Source organism: Biomphalaria glabrata, chromosome 5 (assembly GCF_947242115.1).
Source record: "Biomphalaria glabrata chromosome 5, xgBioGlab47.1, whole genome shotgun sequence".
Taxonomy (NCBI): Eukaryota; Metazoa; Mollusca; class Gastropoda; family Planorbidae; genus Biomphalaria; species Biomphalaria glabrata.
In genome coordinates, this window is record NC_074715.1 from 3,974,432 (window position 1) to 3,991,691 (window position 17,260).

The window sequence follows — 17,260 nt, forward strand, 5'->3', positions numbered from 1 at the left end:
AACTAAATTTATATAACAGTCATTAATTTTCTCATTACGTATATTAAGAGGTTAATAGTTTTAATGACAGCGTATAATAATAAAATAATAAAAAAAAAAACACCTCGGCAGCATTTTTAAACGTACTTAACTCTTTTGTATAAAGAAATTGATGATTGTGGTATTGAAAAATTTGTACTTCTAAAAATCTTATATTTATGCGAAAATTATTTTTACTTTAGATGACAGATTATTATTGTCCCTTTTTTATATTTTTCTTTTAAAACTAAATTTAATAGGCAGTGTTATGCGTATTAAAAGTTAATAATATTGACAAAGGCTTGTTTACTTTTAAATAACTAAACCTTTTACGATCGTACATAACACGCTTGTATCTGTATTTTTAAAAACAGTTTTTTGTTAAAGAATTACAACTTTTGAGTACATTAAAAAAATGACTTATGATACTTACGTATGTTGCAAAATCGACCTTTATAGCCTGGTATACATTCCTTGCAACGTCCAGTTTTAGAGTCACAAACACTTTTAGAACATTGAGATGAACAATTTTCTTTGCAATTTAGTCCAAAATGTGTTCCATCACAGGCTTTTACATTTATATACAAAAAAAAAAATATATATATATATATATATATATATATATATATATATATATATATATATATATATAAAATATAATCAAAAAGAAAGGTCTTTATCAAAATATTCACAATTATTTACGGCGCGAGACAGAGAGAGAGAGAGGGAGAGAGAGAGAGAAAGAATATATTAATGTAGATGTAATACTTTAACGAATGTACAAAATACGTAGACAATAATAAATTTAAAGTATTAAACTGAAAATATAAATAAGTTATTTATAAACGTGAAATAGATAATAATGTTAAATAATTATATTATAGAAAAGTTGTTTTTGTCTACAAATTTCAATTTCAATTCCAGATGAGATGTGTTGATTGGCTAATTGTGTCATCCACCTTATGTCAAGCTTTTCATAATAACCTTTTTTAATAACAAATAGCTAGATACCCTCTGCATTTAAGGAATTGTCTTTCTTTCAAAGAAACAAAAAAAAATTAAATAGGCCAACTATTTTTATTCTAGCATTTCAACTTGTTGAAATTTATAACCCACAGTCTTCCCACCTCCTTTTATAAATTCTTACTGTCTAGACTTCCATTATAAATTATTTAACATTCATACCACATTATCATGCATTCTTTAGCTTTATATCTGTATTAACTATCGGAATAGTCTCCTTGGTATTCATGCTTCCAGCCAAACATTTCCCACTGATGAAGTCACACGAAAAAATTTAACGGTTTCTAGTACACGTATTGGTACAAAAATACCACACAATGTTTTATACAAACTTTCAAAGACAAAAACAACTTTATTTCCTTTTTAGCGCCTTGAAAAAAGAAAAATACATCTATCAGTGTTCTGTGTAAACTTTATGCCAATTTCTACTTTTGTAAGTCTGACAAGTTTATATTCCAAATAACCCAAACGATATTGAAAATCCCATTTAATTTTACTTTGAAACTTGTTAAATTATAACTCACATCTAATAAATATGTTCTCAAGCTGAGGTCTTCAACAAGGGCGCTAGCGCCCTTTGGGGGCGAAAATTGGAAATTGGGGCTTTGAGATCCAAAAAAGCTGTAGGAGGCGCTGAACGTAATTGGGGCGTTAAGGAGATCTGGGTATCTAAAGAAGAACGTAATAATAAAAAAATCTAGGAACGCTCTAGAAAAAAACAAAAACAACATATTATAACAAGAGTTTGAGTTATCACACAAACTCATAGTTAACCCCCGTCGGATCCTATTGGATCAGCTTACTTACAAGGAATATTCAATATGTGATTTTATTTTCATTGTTAAAAGTAAAAGGTTTCAAAAACTCATTTTGCGTTGGAAAAAAATTTTTTTTCTGTGAAATCTTTACATGTTTTGCATGTTCATTCAAAGTTGAAGATAATTTTTTTCTAGTTCAAACCTACTGCTGGAAGACGGGGAATGGCAGCGAGCAGCTATGAACCCGGTACCGTCGAAATAATCAGTCAAGTCCGCCAACCGCATAACCAGTCTATAATTGATCAAGGAAAATATTATACATTTCGGCATGCGAAATACCAGATATGTCTGTGTGTATGTATACTTAATTAATATTTTTTTTTACTTTATGAGCATTTATTCTTTTGGAAGACGTTCAATGTACCCGAGGTTCTTTCTGGAGTTAGTGAAAATATAGTCTGGAGGTCTGGGGGAGCGCTGTGAGCCCCGCCACGCTACCAACCACTATAACCGTAATTTAAAACAACATCATCTTGCTATTTAAAAAGGTTTAGTTTAAAATCCAAATCTGCTTTTAAATGCACTTTTTTAATGGAGCCTAGCGACTGATAGAAATCTGTAACTACTTTTGGCTACGACCATGGAATTTGGTGACTGTAGTTTGCTTTAGATTTCTTTTTCGAAAAGGTACATTTTTTCGTCAAAACCATCTTTTTTTTTTTAAACAAACTCAATACCCCATTATCTAAGCTCATATAATTTGTTGACTAGTTTGCTTTAAAATATATTCAATTGGGGCTGTTTTACATAAAAGCTATCTGTAGGGGGTTTAAACTCCTAAATATCTAGAGGAGGTTTAAAGTAAAAGCCCTCTTGATTAAGGGGTTTAAACTCTTCGCTACGATCATAGATTTTGTGTGCGCAATTTGCTTCAATTTTTTTTAGCTTAAAATCCTCTGAAAGGGGGTTTTAAACACAAAACCCTCTGAATATGTTTTTACACTAAAGCTCCTGCTGGAGTTTTTAAATACAAAACCCCTCTTGATTACACCATTAGTATTTGTGACGTCCAAGTTAATATAACGTCAATAAAATTGGAAGGAGACGTCCAAGCAATATGTTAAATGTTTATTAACGGTGTTTACACTCAATGAAAAACAATCTGTTCTATAAATTTTAGAATACTAGCCTGACATTACCCGCGGCCTGCGGGTTCTAATTTTTGTTTACTAATCTAGTGGATTGGATTTAGATGTATGTTAAAGTTAGCTAATGATCCTTTCAAGTTTTTCTCTTTCGCTACGAAAATAAAATTAGTTTTGCAAAAATTGGATTACCCGTAGCCAAAAATATCATATGTATTAAAAACGAAAGAAGCGATAGATGATTAGGATATAAAGTACTATTGAAACGGGTTTACCCGATTTGTTAAACGAATGGTATTATAAGTAAGTCAGGACGTTCTGAATTCGCAGATATGTGGAACGAATTTATGTAAAAATTCTTTTGAAACACAAAATTGAAGGTTAATTTTATTACGTAATGAAATCGAAAGACAATCTTTTGTATTTTCAAGTGTCAAATTAAAAAAACTATCTGCTCAAAGTGTACTTCTTAAAAAATAGATTTAGATCTAAATCCTTTCGATCTTATGTCATGTTAACATTGTAAACAAAGCCTAGATCCATAAAATACTATAGCTTTAATAGAGTTAGTCAACTTTTTTTGAGGGTCTTAAGTCTTTTATATGGCTACAATACATACACTACGGTCCACGTTGGTACCCAAGGGACATTTCTACCAAGTTTGATAAAGATTGGTCAAGCAGTTTTGATTTTTATTCGTAACAAACATACATACATACGCCTCACATTTTACTTTATTATAGAATATTAAATGTACTGTAAGATAAAATTTTGTTTGAAAAAAAAGAGTTAAAATATTTTTCATAAAAATCCGGAACACTCGATCTATGTAAATTAATTTTTTCGACGTGTTACCAAGAAAATGTTTTGTTTAATAGAAATGGGATGTCAAACAGTTAATTTGGCGTTAGTAAAGTTGTCATCAAAAATAAGGAACAATATTCGCAACGAACTGTAAGAAAATTAAAGTAATATAGGTCGATTCCTTTTTTGAAAACAAAATCCGGAACAGTCTTTTCTGATATTTCAGCAAGAAAATTAATTGTAAAATAAATCTAAAAAATTATTTTCAATAATTATTTCTTGTTAATTACTTTTAATTCCTTAAAAAATATTGAACAACCTATTGTCGATATTTTTGAAAAAAAAAATGACAAATTTGTTTTAAGTTAAAAATACGAAACAATTAGATATCGATAATTAAACTATAGTTACGTATTGTCCCAAAATATAAGTCAATACTGCGAATTGAATCATTCATTTGACGTATTTTTTTTTGGTTATAAAACAATATCCGGAACAACTTTTTAGTTAATCAAACATAAGTCAGCATATTTGTTTTTTTTTTTATTTATATGCTTCGGAACAACATATTATTTTTCAAGAGTTTCTGCAATGTTAAAGCACGGAAATTTAATGTAATATACGTTAGAAGAAGAAAAAAACAATCGTTGGAATTTTTTTTTAAACATCCGGAACAATCTATTATATATACTTAAAATTTATCCGATGTTTTGGAAGGAACATTAAAGTTTAAATTATATTTAAATAACTTTAGTGGTTTTTTTCTATATCTGATGGACAGTCCGACAAACAGACAAACGCAAATAAACTAATAGGCTTTTATCCTGATGGATGCACTAAACACAAAATTAATAAAAAAAAAAGAATGAACCACAAGTAGAGAAGCAAAAAGATGAAGTAAGTAAAGAATCACATATAAAAACAGAAGAATTGAGTGAAATAGCAAAGTTATGACACAAATTTAAAAAAGGACATTGTCACAACTTTACTATTATAATTTTACTAATAACTCGATACAAACTACCATAGGTCTCGATACGTCTTAGTGTCCCTGGTTCAGCTGTATTTACAAATAAACATGTAACACTCAATCAGAAACGTTTAATAATCATTGTGACAGGTTTATGCGTGTGACTTGTGTTTGGCTTCTTTAATGTCTAGGAGATGATTATTTTTGAAGTTATCACACACTGACCCATCAGCATATAAATCGGAAGCAGGCACGCAACGAGACAAGCAATGAAAGAGAGATACAAAGTTTAAAACTGAAGAATATTTATTTACATAAATATTTACATATAAGAATAAAAATTGGGAGGGTTTACATCTATCTCTAATCAATACTATATTTAATCATCACTCTTGCACTTAATAAGAGAGTATGTCACTTTATCTTCTGAACTTAGCTGATTGTCCTGCTTGGGCCGCAGCTGGCTGTGTCCTAGCTTGAGGTTCTGCAGCTGGCGGTGGCGCTCTAGCGGGTAGAAAGACGCCGGTGATACGGTTCTTGTGGAGTCTCAATCCGAAGTTCTGATATCTGTAGTGGGCACAGTAGGGAGGGTGGCCGGCTACCGTGGGCACACGTGTACTGCGGGCAGAGCAGATCTGCCGTGGGCAGCGTAGTTAGCAGGATATATTCAGTGAGTTGCGGAAATCTGGTGGAGCTATGACGTCCCGCACAGACTCGTGGTCTATAGGGACGTCGTACCTAATATGTTGACAAGTGGGCTGTCGAATAGGCAAGCGAGTAGAGCCGATAGCGCCAAGTAGTAGATTGCAGTGCTGACTAGCACCGAATAAAGTAGTTGGTTGATGTTGTATAAGTAGGCAGAAGTGCGGTGCTGAATAGCACTAAGTACATAGGCGATTGAGAAGGTTGACGAGTGGCTGTCAGAAAATTCCGAATAAATAGGCAGACACCTGAGGGAGGCTGCGAATAAACAAAGACAAGTTAGGATATGTCTTCCATGCATTTTGACCGTGTGTCACTTTGACCACACAGCAACCGTGTCACAACGATAGCTTTGGTTGAAATCATAATTCTAGGACATACGTTTAAAGACATTACTATTTGTCCTATTGAAGAAAATGTCAGAATTATATTTGTCACACCATGATTTGATAAAATGTGACATTGGTTGGTTGAGAACCATGAGATATGTGAGTTAATGAAGAAGAAGTTATTTCATGAAAAATAGGGGATATTTTTGATCACATGATTAGGGTAGACCACATTTGCAAAGAGAGTCCACGCCACGATTAGTTAGAAGACAGAAGTGTATTGTATTTAAGATAAAAGTATTGAGAACTATGTATGTGATAATTTTCCAATGATTATATGTCTATTTCAGGTGAAATAATTTGTGCTATTTTGTGATGGCTGAAGTTTCCAATTATTGTGTATCTTATTTTAAAGAATAAATACTTCGTCTGCTGCTAGAGAGTTTGTTCTCTAAATATACATATTGTGGTGCTATCACTCAGTAACCATAGGAAAAAACTACGCAACAACAAAGTTGACGAGAATAAGGATATTTATTGATTGCACGAAGAACATTCTAGCAAGGCCAGAAGAGGCCCTTATACAACACATAAAACATTCGCGTTATCAGCACATAAAACATATTACAATATTGATAATAGCGGTACCTAAAACTCAGAAAAAAATTAAATCAATATTAGTAATGATAAATTGTTATAAAAATTATATGAAAAATTTTGCAGATATAATTGATCCATTGAAGAGTTATTAAAGAAAGGACAGCTCAGAAAAGTATTTAGAAGCTATTTTGCTACTGACTTGAAATATTATGTCACTTATGCTTTAGGTAGTTCTATAGGTGGTCGTTTAACAGCATGAGAAATTAAACCCTATTATTTATGTTAGCAGAACATTATATGACGACGACAAAAGATATAGTGTTATTGAAAGAGAAGCTTTATCGATTGTTAGGGTTTTCACTAAACTAGAAAGCTATATATTATAAAATAGGATCATGTAATTATGTGACCATAAACCATAGCAATTCATTCAAGAGAAAGGTCTGGCATGGAAATCTACACAGGTTATGCCTGATCTGACGATAATAAAAATGTTGTTTAAATAAAAGCAATTAATGGAGAAATTCATATTGTCGCTGATATGTTGTTAAAAGTTTTTGTGAGCTAAGCATATATATATGTCACCTGATGCATATACCTTGCCGTGGTGTGACAGCTTGAGTGCTTGAGTGCCTCAATGACCCTCAGAGCTATACCGGCGGGAGCTCATCACTCCTGGCAGGTACTACCAAGCCGGACAGGTCTGTTAGGAAAGAGGCCAGACAAAAAAGTTGCATCCCCCTCCCCGGGACGCAGGGGTTGTGCAATAGGCTAACAACCTGTCCATGGAAAAAAAATAGTGTTATAGAAACCAAAACAAAAGCACAAACACTAAACATTGTCAGAGGCGAAAGTAGAGCTCCACAAAGGAGACTTGAAGAAGCAGAGAAGACTGGGAAGAGCTGGCAAACCATCAAAATGCTAGCAAGAGACTGTGGAGAGTGACGTGTTTTGTCGAGGCACTATGTTCCATGAAGAACTTAAAGGAGTGATGATAATGATGTAGCATATATATATATATATATATATATATATATATATATATATATATATATATATATATATACGTGGCCGTTTGACAAACAACGAGATAGTGTTGTGCACAGTTTTCTTCAGCACAGCCGTTGATCGGACACGCTGTTTCAGCAGACCCTCTCGCCAGACGCCTCTCAAGGGAGAATCAGTTTACATGCAGCCACGTTGCAAACAAAGTCAAATGCGCACCAGTCACCCTCAGCTAACAGTCTCACGTCCAGGAGATAATAAGTCTTTTCGAGTTCAATTGAAAGATGTTTTCCTCTTGACAGCTCAGATTTAGAGTGGGTTAACTGACATTCGTCTATGCCAATTTCAATGATGATGGCAGAAGTACACATTATTTGTTTTTAGTTTTCTTAGCATCCAAAATCTTTGTGTGAAGTGCCACATGTACAGTTCATGCTTAACTTCTGGATGCAGTTGTCGAGTTTCGAATTTCTCTCGTGAACACCGGCAGATATACAGAGATCTTTAAGGTCTACAGCAACAAGCTTGGTCGCAGACCCATTGTAGTTGTGCTCATTGAGGTACTGGTAACAGGTACAAAAGGAATAAACGCTGCAGGCACATAACAGACTTCAGTTTCTTCATTTGTCTCTTTCATTTCGATTCGGTACATCCCGTTGAGAACTTCAGAGCAATCGTTAGGTTTCTCGTCTTGAAAGTCACAACCACAAGACTTATGTTATGAAAATTATATTCTGTATCGGTTTTCTTTCTTATGTTTTTACATGTGCTTGTAACTCGTCCGTGAGAATGTGTTTACGAAATGTGTGTTGTGTAGTCATTCAGCGTATTAAAGCCATACTATACAGACATGGTTTTAGACTCTCTCATCTTTATGTTCATAACAACTTATTCACAACACAGCCACAGCTCCAATCCCCAGCGTCTCCGTCACCACTGTTTGTGCAGCCACAGTCCTGACCATGCAACTTCTTCACCAACGAATCTACAGACAGATGCTCCTTTACCTTCGAGTCTATTCCTCCTTTCGCTTACAACAGCATTTCATCAAATTGATCTGTTTGTCCTTCCACTTGAAGTACACTTTCTACTACCTTGTTTCCCATCCTGTTCATTTGTTCACGCATTGCATCAATACCTTCCTGTATCTTGCCAATGAGTTCAAAAATCTCAGGCTCAAGTTAAAAAAAGTATGTCTCCGGTTCTTTTTCTTCATCGATCAGGGCTTGCAGGAGACTAGCTGTAAGCACCTCTTTGCTACCACCAAGCTTCAGGCGTCTGTAACGAAGTTCCTGCCGTAGCAGGGGTGTACCGGATAGTCGCTCAGGCTTTTGCCAAATATTCGGCACTTTTCACTATCCGGCAATATCCGGCTCCGATCGAATATCACTACCAGATAGTAAACCTCCATGCTAAGTCTTTTCCATATACGCCAAACGGAGGTTACACTTAAATATCGAAACAACACAGGCGAAAGACAGTATAAAGGTAATCGACGACGATAAAAGATGTCCAACAAGAAGTTTAAACTAAATCTCCACGTCAATAAAAATATACCAATATTCATTAAGTGGACATGATTCAATAATGTCAGTTCTGAATTACATTAACGTTTTTGTTTCAAATAAAAGAATTTGTTTTTAAATCTATGGCTATGCACCAAATATCTTTTTGTACAAAGACAAGGCGTGTTAATCTAAATAGAAATATAATTCACATTATAAATTCGCATTACATACGTAGCAGCAATGTCTGGCACATTTAAAAAGCTTGTCTTGACCTTTGAGTGGTCTAGTAAACATGTAATATTCCTTAACTACGTCACGTTGATAAACTGTCTAGATGTGCAGGTATATCTACAGAGGTAGAGATGAGCAACCCCCACCTCCATTTGTTTGTTTAGTCCATAACATTGAGTTCACAGATAGGCAGCTGACCACATTAAGCCAGATGTAAACGTGTTGACACTGTCTAGAGGTCACATCTTATGAGAGAACTGAGTTTGTTTACTTAAAGAAGATTTTTTTTAGGGGGCTGGACTACAAGCAATATCTCTATAAGGTTAATCTGGTATGAGTTCGTTTATTATGAGATAGGTTGTCAATTAAGGGTCTGGACCAAAAGCCACACCTTTTATACTATTTGCCTGGTAATAAGTTTGTTTACTTTGAGTTAAGTCTAAACCACAAGCAAAACAGACACTTACTAGGGGTATCTTTAAAGGCAGAGCTCAAGAGACTCAACACCCCAACTTTATATTTGTTTAATCCATGACAATGTATTTATATACATTGATCATACTTAAGCCAGAATGGATTAACGCAGATTGTTGAAAAATATTGACACTGTCTAAAAGTCACAAGGTGATGACACTAAGTTTGTTTATTTGAAGACACATGTCATTTAGGGCGCTGAATACACGTTCGTTGCACAATAAAATAAAACAAAGATGTATGTGTGCGTGTATTTATTTTTTCCCTTGTATTAAAAGCTTTAGAAAGAAAGCTAATTTCATTGTTTAATTCTATTGACTTAATATATAAAAGAAAAACCTTACAGTAAAATTTAACATCGCAGAAAATAAATTGATCTAAAGCACCACAATTAGATCTTTGAAAGAAATACAAAATATGATGGACCTCTGTAAATAGTGTACATATATAATTTATCTATATGCTTGACTGACAATGCCAATGTGTTATCATTTTTAGCCCGTACACTAAACACTATTGCGTATGCCTAAGGAAAAAAACACATGAATGTATACAGTAGTATACACAATCATCTATAAACACTACACTAGGACTACATAGACGACATCTATCTGACCAGTAGTAACAATCAGTCGAACACAAAGTCTATTTATTTCTTTTTTGGTAGGGAGGGTGAGGGTGAGTTTTTTTCTTTTATAGTTGGTTTTTCTAATCTACGCTTCGTAACATTTTAAGGCTCAGGCTATAAGTAGGTATAATAGATGTTCCTGCTGTTAATACAATATCGTTTGCAGCAAAATGGATTAATAAATATATGACCTACTACGCTTCATATTCCAGCTATTAACTAACAGCTATCAGTACTAAACCCTTGAAGCCAGAACCAGAAGCAGTCTTTGGACTTAAAATTATTGAACACATACATCCAACCACCATACAAGCCAGATTGCGCTTTACTTATGAGAGATTTACATTAGTAACTAGTTAAGTATAACCTAACATATTTTACATTGACCCGCCAACACAAAGCCTTTATGGTTGGTGGCTTCGTACATACACACAGACACGCTCATGTTAATCAGTAACAGAGTATAAAACTATAAGGTATATAAAATGAAAAAAATACCAACAAATATAGGTATTTTATTTAACAGTTTCGTTAAATGTTCAGCAATACAAGCTATTTACAAGACACTTAGGTATATATATATATATATATTGTCACGTACGCTTTGTCTATATTTAGCCCAAGTTTGTCGGCAGAATTTCAGCTAGATCGGGGATATCCAAGTAGACAGAAACCTTTTATAAGAATAATTGTAATTGGTCAGAAATGTTAACTATTGTATGTTAAGTTTTATTTTATTGGTTGGCCATGCGACGGAGAGATGTTGGTCACGTGGTAACGCTCTAGAGCCGGAAAAGATTCTAGATTGCCGGCAGTGTCGAGCGGAACGTGTTAGAGAGAAGATGTACTAAAGTCTCGTGTTGGAACTCAAAGGAAGATGACATGATCATATTATTGTGTAGATCATTTAAACTAGTAGAAATATATTTTGTGTTTTATTCTACCGCAGTATATCATTGTAATTATTTGAGAATAGTTTTTCCAAGTTCTGAATTAAAGTATTTGTATTTGACGAGAAGAAGTTTCTTCATTGAATTTAATAATAACATACTTAGATTGTCTTATCGAATAGCAACTTCTAGATGATCCTCTTATCAACTGGCAACTTCTAGATGATTATCTTATCGATATATATATGTGTGTGAGTGAAAGTTGCCATGGTTATATTAGTTCATGTAGACACAATTAGGATATTTAAATAAGAAAATTTAAAAAATCCAATTGACAATGTAAAAATTTAAAGGATTACTAAGATACTTATATGTGTATGAATTATTTTCATTGATGGGAAATTTTTAAGTCTCGACAGACTAATATGAGACCCACTATCGAAGACCCCTTTTTATATCTCATATACCCCAATTCATTTTTTTCACTTTCGTAGACCCCTTGGTATTTTCGTAGACCCCTGTTTGTCAATATTGTTTATTCTGGCTAAATGTACTAGTAGGCACACAAATAAAAAAAAACACTGTAAAGAACTTGACGACTAAACTCTCAGCTTCATATAACTTTATTGACTATTAACTCTAACAATTTCTTACTTTAACATGTAGAGTAGAAGATTGTACAATATCTGTCAGTTTACAGTTAGCTATACTTCGTTGCAATTCATCTCTTCACTTCGTTGCAATTCATCTCTTCTCAACTTGCATCGAGTCGTATTCCACAGAACAGACCAACGACACACTTGCCAGTGTCGCTCCAGGTCTCACAAAGCTGAACCAAGTTGTACTCAAAGTCTACCAAATCAGAGCCGCACACGTCTTACATCGACTGTATCGACTGTAACGGCTCAAGTCCACTGTAGTTCGCTGTATAGACTTTAACGACAGTAGTCCACTCCAGTTAACTCTACCCTAGTTAACTTGCATCGAGTCGTACACATCTCTCTTCTACTGTCTCGCACAGTAGTCAACAGTACCGACGACTCACTAACAACTGACTTTCACATTAACTCTCTGGCTTATATAGAGTTTAAAGTTGCACAAACACGGCTAGTATCCTCTGGAATAACACGTGAGGAAACGTCACATCCTGTCTTTGTTTATACATGTAGATTCCAGAAAACATCGGCTGCAGTGTCAACTTGCCGGGGTCACAAGTTGTGACTCTATCTGTCACTGGACATTGCTAGTACCTTCTGGAATAACACGTAAGGACACGTCACATCCTGTCTTTGTTGATACATTTACATTCCAGAGAACACCCGCTGCTGTGTTATCTCGCCGGGGTCATACGTTGACCTCTACCTATCACTGTCATTTGTAACAATATAGACCACTTTGGAAATCACTAAGTTAGATAGATAATGCTGTGATTAAAGATTTAATTTAAAATATTTATACGATTTCTTTTTTTCAAGTATATGTTGCATTGCAAATAACAAAGCTACACACTCAGATATATATATAATATATATATATATAATTTTTACTATCCATTAAGAAATGTGTTTTACAATTTGAGCATTACACCGAAAAAACATTATAAGTATACATTAAAATACATATATCTTAGCCATATATTACTCTCGCCCTCGAAAATATATTTGCATATCACTGTCGATATATTCACTGAGTTTGTTTTGGAAACAATTAAACGAAATAATAATGCTTTAAGAAAGCGAATGCGTGAATATAAAAATAGTATGAATGGAGTAATCAAAATAGCTAATCGACTTAAATCCATTAAAAAACATTTGCTTATAGGCCTACATATATTTAGATCTAGAGTCTAGAAACTATTTAATAGACGTATACCTGCTATTATATTAGTAATTTATTAATTCATTATTATTGATATCTTGGGTGTAGCCATGCTTTTTTTTCCGCAAAACAAATTCATATGTATGTCTGCGTGTGTGTGTGTACATAATTAACCCCTTCATTCTTACGGAACACGTTTATTGTACACTAGAAAAGGTTCGTCCTAGTGGGAAAATTGTAGACTTCCCGCTATTGCCAGCAAGGAGCTCCCCCAGCGCTTGGTGAAGCCCTGTCGCTAGCACTTGGTGAAGCCCTGTCGCCAGCACTATTTTTAGAATTCAAAGCCAACAAAATTCACATTCTGCGGTATCTACAGTGCATTATCCTGCTATTAAAAAGTTTTATTTCAAAAACCTTATGAGCTATTCTTACTGATTTAGATCCTCCCACGTCGTTCTGCGCATTGGGCGGCAAGCTGCTTCCACAAAATACAGTCACTGGCAATGTCTAAAGCCTCTTCACATCTGCTCTGAAGGACTCCATGAATGTGTAGCGCCAATTTGTACTAGGATGTTCCTGTTTGCGCTATCCTCTTAATAGCCTTCATGTCATCGCAACTCGTATGCGTAATTAATTTTGTTGGAAAACATGTCCCGCAAACCTTATGCGACGCTCTGTCATAACCTTACTAAGGCAATTCGGCATAGGATTTCCTTGAATAAAACCCAATTTATATAATTGACTCCTAATATCCGTCTTTGCCATCTTTGTTGAGCCATATTTAGACTTTTTAATTTTTTTTCAGATGGCTTTTAACTGCACTATATTAATGGAGTCCAGCTAATGGTAGAAATGTGTAACCTCTCTTGGCTACATGCATATATTAAACATAAATTAACATTAGCACCATTTATGTGTAATATATGTAAGTATCACATTTGTTACAGCACCTAGCTTCAACTCTATATTTACGTTCAAAACTTAATTGCTCACACCGACTGAAGCTTCTATACGTAATACATTTATGTTGTCCACTTGTCAATATGAGGTCATTATGAGAGTTACACAATTAGATAGAGCCATTTTTTGTCTAATACATGCCTAACGTCTGTCTGTGTCGGCTCTATTGAAGTTGTTGGTAAACGGATGTGGCGAGGTGGGGGAGGGGTGGTAATTTGCATACGGGCAAATCGACTCTGGACAAGAAGAATGCTTTTTGGACATTCCGATGGTCTATAGGTTAAGTTCGCTTAGTGCGTAATCGCTAGGCGTTGTTGTCGTTTCCAGGGTCACTGGTTCTAGGCTTAGTCGGCGCAGTCCCTTACTTTCGTCGCATTTAATTCACTAATTTCTCTCATTTGGTCACAAGTGCTGCTGTTTATTTTGGTTTAATATATGTATGTATCACATTTGCTTCAGCACTTAGCTTCAACTCTATATTTACTCTATTGGCTACGCTCTTGGAAATAGATGACTGTAGTTTGCTTTAGATTTATATAAAAAATGGGAAATTTAATCATCGAAATCTTTGGGTGGGGGTTAAACAAAAAAATCTGTAAGTTTTTTTTATTAATTCAAAAACCCATTAGCTACGGTCATAGAATTAGGTGACTGTAGTTTGCTTTAAAATTGGAGAGAAAGGTTTTTTAACCTCAAAACTCTCTGTATGGGGGTATTTAAAATCAAAACTTTCAGGAGGGGTTTTAAACTTTAAAAAGCTCTCTGGAGAAGAAGGTTTAAACTCAAAACCCCTTTTGACATGGCGACACTCATAGCATTTTGAGTGTGTAATTTGTTTTTATTTTTATATAGAAGAGATATTTTAGCTTCAAATTCCGCTGACAATGGGTTTAAACTCAAGACCCCTGTGATAATAGCTTCAAAAGGAAGGATGTGCTAATATTAGAAGATATTACGTCATTGTTTGTTGTTTATGTTTTATGCGAAAGCAAAGAATCGGACGAAAATAAAAAGTTAGTTATATATGTCTACCTTGATAAAGACAATCTCGTTATTATCATTATTAATTAGTAACGTCTACAGTAATTTATTATTAATCTGTGACAACAGAACAACCCCTTTGGCTACGCTCATAATTTTTTTAGTGTGCAATTCGCTTTTTTTATATTAGAGGGTATATTTTAGCTTAAAACTCCGCTGAACGCAGGTTTTAAGTAAAAAAAAACTTTGGCTACGGTCATAGAATTTTTAGTATGTAATTTGCCTTTTTTTATATTGAAGAGGTGGTTTAAAGCTATAAACCCCGCTGGAGGGGGGTGTGACAGGTGGGGAAATGTGATGCGTGTTTGGCGCGTTTTGTGTCTAGGGGATGATTATTTTTAAAGCTATCACACACCAACCTATCAGCATATGAATCGGGAGCAGACACGCAACGAGACAAAGCAATGAAAGATAGATACAAAAGTTAAAATAAAGAATATTTATTTACATAAGTATACATATAAGGATAAAAAGGGGAAGGGTTTGCATCTATCTCTAGTATATTCTATGTTTAATCATCACTCTTGCACCTAATAAGAGAGTATGTCACTTTGTCCTCTGACTTAGCTGGTATTCCTGTTGACGTCGCAGCTGGCTGTGTCCTGGCTAGAGGTTCTGCAGCTGGAGGAGGCGCTCTAGCGGATAGAGGGAAGCCGGTGATATAGTTCTTGTGGAGTCTCAATCCCCAAAATCTAATATCTGTAGTGGGCACAGTAGGGCGGGTGGCCGGCTACCGTGGGCACAAGGTTACTGCGGGCAGAGCGAATCTGCCGTGGGCAGCGTAGTTGACAGGTTATGTCCAGTGAGTTGCAGAGAGTTGGCGTAGCTATGACGTCTCACACAGATCTGAATCTATAGGGACGTCGCACCTAATAGCTTGACAGGTGGGCTGTCGAATAGGCGGGCAATGCCGATAGCGCCAAGTGGTAGAGTTGAGTAGATCTCAGTAGGCAAGTGCAGTGTTGAATAGCACTGAGCACATACATAGGCAGGTAAATAGATCGTTGATCCAATAAATAAATAGGCAATTAATCCAATAGATAAATAGGCAGACACCTGAGGGAGGCACCAGGTTTTCCTCTAGGAGAAAGAAGGTATGAAGTAGTTCCAGACTCAATAGCTCAGCTCGAATGAGAATGAAAGAGAGTCTGATTTGAGTTGGTTTACTTTATATAAGCCTGGAAAGTGCGGGCGGACACAGGAAATGCCCTAGGCTAAGATTTATCTTACACGTTGGTGGATTTGACTCGAGGTGGGAGCCGCACCTTGGAATATCACGCGGTGTGTTGACCTTTGTGGTCTCCTAGATCAAAGAGAGAAGTGGGAAAGGGGGGGGGGCGACTTGCATCCCACACAAGGTGGTGTCCACTGCGACCGTCCTTCAGACATCCGGCGGGAAGACAAAAGAGATTGTGTGTCTACCTTTCCCCGATCAAGGGCAGATAAATGAAAGGACGCGCCTTAGCTATCTCCATGGTGGTCAACTAAGTCTAGCCTGGAGCGGAAAAGGTGTGGCGGGTGAATGATTTAGGGGTAGGATGGACAAATAATCAAAATAAAATAAATAAATAATGAAAAATAATAATTAATGCTGTGATAAATTTGAGTGACTCTGACAGCGAGTTTTTGACTTGTCACAGGGGGTTTCAAACACACACTTCTTTTGGCTACGCTCATAGAATCTGGTGACTGATGTCCGGAGGATATTCCAGCTACCCGTCGCCTCAGCGTGGCTCTCCAGTGGAAACATCCAGAGGTAGATCTGGACAGGCTAAGAACGAGTAGCGAACTAGGCCTTCTAGCAGGTCTCCCTGGGTGAGCTTTTGTTTTTTTTTATCTCACTCGGGGTGGGGATGGAACAAGTAACCTGCAACTCAGTCCAAAAAGTCCGCTACGCCGTTCCACAAAGGGGGTCGTCATCAGTTCCGGATTACTGGATTGGCGGCCCTTGCACGGAACAGTGGCGGTTACATTATAGGAATATGAGACAAGCTCCCCGCTGTTAGCGCTGTCCCTGACACTTATAGCGGGTGACTTAAGATTCGGGGACGGTGCGCTGTGTACACCCGGTCTGGCCCAGTCAATCGATATGGCCACCTACCGTTGGGTGCCCTCAGACAGGACAGGGGTGAAGAGCCCCATGTTCAGGCCTGGTGGTTGGATAAAAGCCTTTCTAACCATCAACGGGATAATGGCGCCTCCGGCGCCGATTCCCTATTGGACTTCATCGAAGGTGACTGATGTATCTGGTGTCTGCTCTATGGATAGTCTTTTATTGAAGAGGGGCAAAATTGGGAATACTCCTTCGCATTTTGTTTTATAGAAGAGGGGGAATTAACTGCAAAACCCCATGTTA

The 17,260-nt window shown here is 35.9% G+C and overlaps 1 protein-coding gene across 1 annotated transcript in view; it reads right to left on the reverse strand.

Moving 5' to 3' along the window:
• The window catches only part of LOC106064849 (neurotrypsin-like), a 56,198-nt gene that overhangs the window by 15,533 nt on the left and 23,405 nt on the right, over window positions 1-17,260 (reverse strand). Inside the window, exon 7 of the mRNA XM_056028640.1 lies at window positions 452-586. Within this exon, the coding sequence (XP_055884615.1) occupies window positions 452-586 (135 nt within the window). The remainder of the gene's footprint in view (window positions 1-451; window positions 587-17,260) is intronic.